Consider the following 8,737-nt stretch of genomic DNA (forward strand, 5'->3'; position numbering starts at 1 on the left):
TTCATGTACACTTTTAGGGATACGGGAACAATTTGCAGATAAACAAAAAAAAAAAAAATTATTTTCAACATGACTTGTTTGTCAATGCTCTATTACTTCAGTTAGGTCCACTAAATGTATGTGTACACAGACGAGGTGTCCCTTTTTCTGCCCCGGCCATTAGAAAGCCTGTTTAAATCCCTGCTGATAGTTTTTTCATTCACAAAATGTGAGTTTGGGCCATTGTGTTAAGGGATTCGTTGTATTATGGGATTTGACACATTGGTTCAAATCTAGCTTACTCTGTGAGCCCCTCCTGGTGGCTAAACTAGTTTATTACCACCTCCATCCTGCTCGTTGTTGCATGCCCATTCCTTTAATCTGACATGGAAGTACAGTATGCAGTGGTGGAAGAATAATAACAACACAAATCAGGTTGTAATCTAAAAAGTAATTTGTCATACAGCTGTCAGACAAATGTAGTGGAGTAATGAACAATATTTGCATCTGAGATGCAAATTAGTGAAGTAAGTAAGTTGCACAACATGTAACTCATGTAAAGTAGGCTACCTAAGTGCAGTAAATGTACTTTGACATCAACCTTCTCTCACTGTCTGTATGAATGAGAAATGATAACATAGATAGTTAAAAGTCGAGTAAATAGAGAATACACTATACAAATATTAGCATAAATAAACAAGCTAGCATACCTTTAAACGAGCCCTCGATGACGTCATGCATATTGACCAATAGGAGGCGGTTCTCCGGCGGCAGCTGGTACCTTTTGGCACTGTAATCAAACTCGACGGTCTGCAACCAAAACAAGAGGATTTTATAACTTTTACTTTGATACACAGGGAAGAAATGCATTAAGATAATGAGTTTTTTTTAAAAATTGAAAATATTTATGTACGACGTTTTGCAGTTATGTTTCATACATTTTCCTGACTACCGTTTAATTTTCAATTATGGTGAGTTTGACCTCGTCCCCTTCCGTAAAATGTTTGCACCATTTTAATGTCCGATATGTGTGTTAACGCATCCTATAAACTGCTGTAGGAGCCATTGCTTTTGTCCACGGTGCCCTACAGAGACCGGTTGGATTAGGTGATTTAAACGGGCTTTACTTGTTTGCAGTGCTGCGGATAAAATTAGTCTCCTGCAGCGTTAGAGATCCTGTGTCACTGTAGATCTGTTGAGCCCCTGAGGAAGACGACAACTGTCAGTGCATGTCCTTCACAAATGTACTTAATGTGAACAACATTAATCTTTAAAACATATGGATAGAGAATGTACACCCTATACAACACTGAATTATAAATAGCCCACCCACATTGATTTGCAATTTATAATAGTAGGCTATGCTTTTTTCAGTAATTCTCTTTTAAGACCACTGAACTTGTTATACCTACATTATTATCATTACCCGGTGGCATGACTCTTATAAATGTATGCTAATGTATTGCAGGATGCCCTGGGTGACCTCTGCTTGGCTCAGGTGTGCCGCAGCCTGGACGCTCTGTGCAGCAGGCGAGCAGACGGCTCCATGTGCCTCAGCTGGGCCCCAATTTTACCACAGGAGATGGCCGACCACTTACTGCTTAAGATGGCAACTAAAGGTAGGTCAGGAGGACAGAAAAAGGCTCAAACATTGCTCAATACCACCAACTGAGGGCAATTGCAGCTACCAAGGAATGGTCTCTGTAGCAAGTGGTAGAAAAGGGACCAATAATCTCACACCATGACAAATGTATTACCTATGACCTTCAGTTATAATTCTTCATGTACACTACTTACTGTAGAAACAAAGAATAATTACAGTGCGAGAAGAGCAGTATCCCCCCCCCCCCCCCTCATCACGATTGTTAGTTTACAGTGCAAGCTGAAATACTGCAAAATGTCTTATTACATAAACATCAATGTAGCTAGACTGAAGCTACTTTACCCTACACCCTTCCTCTTCTCCCAACAAGGGATACTGAATGACACAACCGTTGGAATTTTCCAAAACTGCAAAGAGCTCCACCTGCACCGAGCCTTCATCCGATGCTGTCCAGTGTCTGCAGAAGCTTTCCGCCTGGCCCTCTGCCCTCACCGGCTCCAGGAATTAGACGCCTCCTGGGTTCCTGGCGGCCTCACTGGGGCAAACATCGTCTCAGGCCTGGCCTCCAACCCCGTGTGCAGATCCAGCCTTCAGAGGTTGTACCTCACTGGGCTACATGTGGACCGGGAGTCTCTGGTGGAGGACGGAGGGACCCGTGTTGGATTTAGCTCCCTGCATGGCTTGCGAATGCTCAACCTTGCCCACACAGACCTGACTGATGCTGTTCTCGAGGATATCTGCACTCTCCCTCAGCTGGAGAGTCTGGACATCTCCTGCAGTGCAGTCTCAAAGCTTACAGCACTCCTAGATTGCAAAAACACGCTGCGATCTGTGATTATCCACCGGCTGCAGCAGCTGGATATGTCCCCTGACAGGTTGCTGTTTGTCTTCAGCCAACTTCACGCTATCAGGCATTTAGACTTTTCAGAGGACCATTTTGCTGTGGGTGACAGTGACAGGAGAGATGGGGATGAGACAGTGCGGCAGCTTTTGAATGGGAGTCCACAGGTCCTCCCTTCCCTTGTTTCTCTAGATATCTCTGGAAGGAGGAGAATCACTGGAGCAGCAGTCAGATCGTTTGTGGTGGCCAGAGGTGGACTGGTCTTCTTGGGCCTGCTAGCCACCGGCACTAGCTCCTGTGACATCCTGTCTTCACATAAAAACCTAAAAGTAAGGAGCAAACATCAGGCACAGAGTTGACATCATACTTTGAGATGTCAGAGAACGTTATGGTCAGACATGAGCTTGCCTCTCGCGTACGTTTCTCATTTCTCATTTTTGGCTTTGTTGCCCGCTGCATTACCTGTCTCTGACAACGCTGATCTTCTGCGTCTGCTCAGGTAACTGGAGAAGCTAATGAGAACCAGGTGTGTGAGGCCCTGAGAAGGTACAGAGACCGTGAGTGTTTCATACGAGAGGCCCTCGTCCATCTCTACAATCTCACCACTGACATTGACAAACCACGGCCCGATATGCTAAAGGTACTATGATAGCCTTGCTTTTAGGCATAGATTTATGTGTTACAGAGCAGGTCCTGTTATGGTCTTTTGGACATCATTTTTATGGATTGTGATTACATTGTTCTCTCAAAGTAATTGCTAAAACATCAATCATTTCAAACAGAATGTCTAAGCAATGATGCTGTTCCTTTCCCCAAAGAACTTTTTAGAATAGGAATGATTGCCAAAACCACCATAATAGGACCCAGTTTGTAAGAAACTAATTAATTATACTCTGATTGCATTGTATAATATCTTATTCTAATGTTGCACAATACTTATTCTCTGCAGGATGTGATGCAGATGTAGTTCTCTAGTTAATAATTTATTTAAAAAGGGAACTGTCACAGAGATCAATAATTCAAACATAAAGAGAGCAAGGAAACTCACTTTAACACTGAGACAAACTATTGTGGCCAGTAGAGAGCCCAGAGTTCTGCTGCAGGTCGTGCAAAGGGCTCACACCTGAACTCAATCCCTTATCAATAGACTCTGACCAAGCCAGGCTCCTCCCACATCCTGCTCCATCTCAGGCAGCTAACAAATCTATCAAATTAAAAGTGTTTGTAACTCATCCTCTCTGTAAGGAGCATTATATTAATCTTCAAGCTCAGTTTGAACCAACCATACAGCTAAAGTTAGAATGTCCTCTGAAAGCGAAGGAGGCGGTAAAGAGGCTGTTTCTAGCAGAGCCTCACAGATAAATGGTGCAACGCAACCTCACACCTGTCCCATCACTGTCCTCCATTGATAGTTGCATCTTTTGCTGAAGCACCATGTGCTTTTGAAATAAACCTCTTGTTTGCTGTAGCTGGTGCTGAGTGGGATGCAGAACCACCCCACCTCCCTACACGTCTACCTGGTGGCCACAGCGTGTGTGTTCAACCTCACCACTCAGGATCTGGCAGTGGCCATGCCCGTCAGCCTGCTCAGCTCCACTGTCACCCAGCTGCTGTACGCCATGAAGACCTTTCCCAACCACCAGCAGGTCAGGGGACAGAGCTCAATGTTTCAGATTATAGATCCATAACGATATGAGATATGATGTAGTTACTGGGTCCTAGTCCTGGGACAGGGATGTCATATGTGTACAGATTGTAGACCCCTGATATTAGGCTATACAAAATAAACTGAATTGAAAATTGAATTGAATTGAAAGTGACACAACAGCAAAATGTGGCACGGAATGGCTGTGGCTACCAGTCATTCATCAGATTCTTAACATAATATTTGCTGCATGTGGGTACCGCGCCCATTTTTCCACTACCAGAGAGTAATTATAGTTACTTCACGAACACACACACATAAACAATGCATATAATATGTTCTTAAATATATAATGTTTTCCATCTCTGCAGGTGCAAAAGAACTGTCTGATGGCGCTCTGCAGTGACTACATCCTTCAGGATATCCCCTTTGACAAGTTAGTTAATTTCTCGCAGTTATAATATGATTTATTGGCCCACAGTAACGCAGTAGCCAACAAATCAGTGCACTCATAGAATAGCACTGCACTGTTTTTCCACCAAATTGTGATCCCACTCAAATATATTTTCTCCTGAAATGTTTGTGCCAAAAGAAATAGTTCCTCCAGTTGAAAAAGAGCAGACCTGAACAACCAAGGCCTCTCTGTGCATCACTGGTATATTTGTGCAATATGTTGTTGCTTATATCTATAATGTGATCATGGTTCAGGTATTTAGCAGCCACGCTGGTGATTAACTGGCTGCGCAGCCACGAGGATCCTACCCTTCAGAGGATGGCTGTGGCTGTCATCTCCATTCTGGTGGCCAAGGTCAAGTCACTGCTCACTTACTGTGCATTAGTCTGCTGCAGGAAATATAGTACGGCACCTGTTAAGAGCCCTGTGTGTCAGTCACCTCCTTTACCTCTGTGACAACATAGTTTCAATAGTCAGGTTTATGCTTTTATTTAGTCCCGCTAGCATTTTCCTCTGTGTTAGGTATTCAATTTGTTCTAGTTTGACATTTGGGAAAATATGTAGAGAAGCACTCATCTATTTATATTATTTGCAGTTGTCCACAGAGGAGACCGCTCAGCTCGGCAAGGACGTCTTCATCATGAAGGTACATTAACACTTTCAGGGTATTTAGATTCAAACTTACACCACGTCCCCAGCTTAGCACTAGATATAAACAAGTATATTTCTAGCTCTCGCTCTCTCAGCCACTACATTTTCCATTACCTACCCGGCATATACACTCATTTACTCACCGTCACCTCATTGCTCCATGCACTCGTCCTTCATGGTTTACTGTTACTTTATTATTCAGTTATACCGCTCTATTTCTCTTTGTCGGTGCAATCAAGCTTCTATCTAAGCTTCAGTTGTTTTTGCATAATACACTGTAACAGCTGAATTAAATACTTTCTGGTATATCTACAAATCTATTTGCAACAGTCGATATATATTTGTACACGTCACCTCTGTCATTTCCCTCTGTCTCATGTTTTCACCACTCATTTGCTCCGTCTCACAGCAGCTGCTGGCTATTGTGCAGCAGAAAGCCATGGCGGGAGTGGTGGACTCTACTATGAAGTTTGCCCTGAGTGCTCTGTGGAACCTGACGGATGAGATGCCCACTGCTGCTCGCAATTTCATCGAGTGCCAGGGCCTGGAGCTGTACGAGGAGGTTCTTGAGGTAGAAGAACCCCAGAAATACACTGATAGACACATTAGTACAGAAATGCCCCCATACACACACACACACACACACATACACATGTACACGTGGACACATCGTCTCATACTGTCACTTTTTGTGTTGCAGTCCTACTACACTGAACCTTCCATTCAGCGGAAAGTTCTTGGACTTCTGGTGGGTTCAGTATGTGTTTATGTCGTGTTATTAGTTCGGAATGTGATTTTTTTTTTTTTTTCACATGTGCCATATGCCAAAAGCATGTCCTTGTTTGTATAGCTTATTTTAAAAAAAAAAGGGATTTCAGTGTTTACAGCTTATGCTCATTCTCTTTTTGGAATGATTCCCACATCACATATTTAGATGTTGCCCCCAAATGTTTAAACGTGTTTGACCCATAGGAATGAAATAAAATCCACCTGTAGGAAATCTATCTGATGATTGTACACACTGATGACAACAATAGTTGTCATCAGTGTGTAAAATCCCCCCTAACTATTGCTTCAGGGTTATGTTGATGTCTTACAAACTGAATATGCAAGATTCCATGGATGTAAGCCAAGACAATCAGTGGTTTGCACATATCACCAAGGCTAATAACCTGCAACATAATCAATACAGCACCCTCACCTCTTTCTCTAGAAACCGACACACACACACACAAACACACACACACACACACACACACACACACACACACACACACACACACACACACCCCTTTGTCACCCAACACATTAATAAATGAATACTGTTGAATGACTGGCTGGACAAAGTGAGCCATCAAAAGAGATTTTTAGCGACAATTTCCAGTGACCAATATTTGTTTTTGCAGAGAACCCCAATATGTTGTTGAGGCTTTCAGGCGGTGCCAAGTGTCTATAAATGGGGTCTATGGGGCCCCCTGAGGCCGCTTGTATTGCTTCTATAATGTGTCTCTGTGTTGCAGAACAACATAGCCGAGGTAGAGGTGTTACAGGCAAACCTAATGGAGGAGGACCTGCTGGAGCACATCCTCAGCCTGCTGCAGGACTCCCAGCTGGAGCAGGGGGTCCGTTACTTTGCAGGGGGGACTCTGGCACAGCTCACCTCCAGACCAGAGGCCTGGACCCTGGACGACGAGCTCCGCAGCAGCATACTGAAACAACTGGTGTGTGTGTGTGTGAGAGGCAAAAGGTTTTGAAAGCTGGTCTGCATTGAACACAAATCCAGTGTTGGCTCATTTCGTCTTTCTTTCTTTGCAGCATGCATCCATAATGACATGGACCCAACTCGAGAGAGAAATGGTCTCTTATAGGTGAGAGAAACGCAAACTGGACAAAACGGAAAGCATTTTAGAAGTAGCATAATCTTTAATGCATTAAGCCATTCCGTTCATCAACAAACAGGTCACATAAAACTTTAAACTTTAGAATTGTTTGAATAGAATTGTTGTCACTGATTTAGTTTTTATGATGATTCATTTATTTGGATATCTGCAAATAGGGATTTGTCACACAGAATATTACCTAGATTTTTAAAATTTATTGAAAACTTACTTTCCCTTGGTATCTTTGATGCCACAGAAAAAATGGTCAGGTTAATTCAAAAGAAAAAAGAAATTGAAAGCTCACTATTCTTACTCACAGTGTACGGCCTCCTTCTGTTTTCCACATTTCAGATCGTTCCGTCCATTTCGCCCTCTGCTTCAGACTTGGCAGCCCTCAGGGGTGCAGCTGTGGGCAGTCTGGGCAATACATCTGGTCTGCATTCAAAACAGTAAGAAGCACAACAAACTACTGTGGAGATATTAGGGGGTGGGAGCACATGTGGGGTTGTATAGGGCTCAGCATGTTTAGATTAATTTGTCAAACGCATCTGCTAATGTTTTAAAGTACTAGAACTGCAATGATTAGTTGATTAATAAATAAGTCAGTCAAAAGGCTAAACTGAATATCTGTTGGTCCAGCAAAACAAGACATTTAAAGAGGTCTCCTTGGACTTTAAGTTACTGGGATGGACATTATTTTAAAATATTTTGAGATTTTTAAATTATCTTTTAGAGTAAACTAGGAAACAATATGCAGATTATTCAACAAAGATAATCATTGGTCGCAGCCCTCTCCATTTTGAAGTAAAATAGAGCTGATTGTCATTCTGTCATCGGTACATTTGCCCCAAATAATATCCCTTTATAAAATATGAAATAGGTCCATAGAGACTTCACCAGTGTATTAATGATACAGTTATGGTGGACTATCACTAAGCTTCCATTTCCCTCCTGTTCTTATTACATCTCTATTATCTTCCAGCTTCACATTACAGCAGCATGATGGAGAAGGACGGCGTCACTGAACTTCTGAGGGCTTTGGCTGCACATCCAGACGCACACAGCGACGTTAAAGGACAGTCAGACAGCGTCTTGCGTGTAGTTGAGCAACACCAGAGTCACTCGGGGTCCTTCAACAAACAGATGGCGCTTTGAAACTCTTGACAAACGTGCAAAGAAGTTTATCTTTTTTTTGTGTATTGTTCGCTGTGAGGAGAATCTGCTAAACTTGAGATGCAGATTCAGTATTCAGGTACAAGCAGTTCACATCAATCAGTGCTATATATTTTATATAGAGTATAATATTTGGTTATATACAGTTCTTTCAGAAGCTACCTTTTTAAATAGTTGATACATCCTTTAAAACAAGTTTACAGACAGGATATAGACTCTTAATATTTGCTAATTATGAGGTAGAATTGCTGTTCAGTATGAACAAATATGGCCGTAATAAAGTGTTCTAAATAAACTGAAGTTATAAACTAAAGCTTGTGTTGAAAGTTCTGCATGTAACACACACCGGTCACTAGAGGGTGCTTTGGTACTGTAGCTTCAGGGCTGTTTTGATCTGTTCATGTAAAATATTCAGTCATCAGATATTTAGATTCAAGAAAATACATAAGTAGCAAGATACCAAAGCAACCCAAATCTGCTGTGTTTACCTTTTCGGGGCTGAGGAACGTTC

At 42.3% G+C, this 8,737-nt stretch overlaps 1 protein-coding gene across 1 annotated transcript; it reads left to right on the forward strand.

Moving 5' to 3' along the window:
* The first annotated feature begins 795 nt into the window (after positions 1-795).
* On the forward strand, positions 796-8,325 carry LOC117746520 (protein zyg-11 homolog). The gene is made up of 14 exons (XM_034555707.1): positions 796-950; positions 1,448-1,598; positions 1,953-2,752; positions 2,923-3,063; positions 3,893-4,069; positions 4,440-4,504; positions 4,777-4,876; positions 5,118-5,168; positions 5,583-5,744; positions 5,874-5,921; positions 6,694-6,894; positions 6,989-7,041; positions 7,405-7,502; positions 8,036-8,325. Exons 1-14 carry the CDS (start codon positions 948-950, stop codon positions 8,206-8,208), a joined length of 2,223 nt encoding a protein of 740 aa, XP_034411598.1. The 5' UTR covers positions 796-947; the 3' UTR covers positions 8,209-8,325.
* Positions 8,326-8,737: the final 412 nt, after the last annotated feature.

This window comes from Cyclopterus lumpus, chromosome 17 (genome assembly GCF_009769545.1).
Source record: "Cyclopterus lumpus isolate fCycLum1 chromosome 17, fCycLum1.pri, whole genome shotgun sequence".
Classification (NCBI taxonomy): domain Eukaryota; kingdom Metazoa; phylum Chordata; class Actinopteri; order Perciformes; family Cyclopteridae; genus Cyclopterus; species Cyclopterus lumpus.

What these genes read in the sequence shown, in the direction of transcription:
- LOC117746520 (XM_034555707.1), top strand. An exon ending in CTTCACATAAAAACCTAAAA is followed by an intron (nt 2,753 to 2,922) that starts GTAAGGAGCAAA and finishes GCGTCTGCTCAG; the next exon opens with GTAACTGGAGAAGCTAATGA. An exon ending in CACGGCCCGATATGCTAAAG is followed by an intron (nt 3,064 to 3,892) that starts GTACTATGATAG and finishes TGTTTGCTGTAG; the next exon opens with CTGGTGCTGAGTGGGATGCA.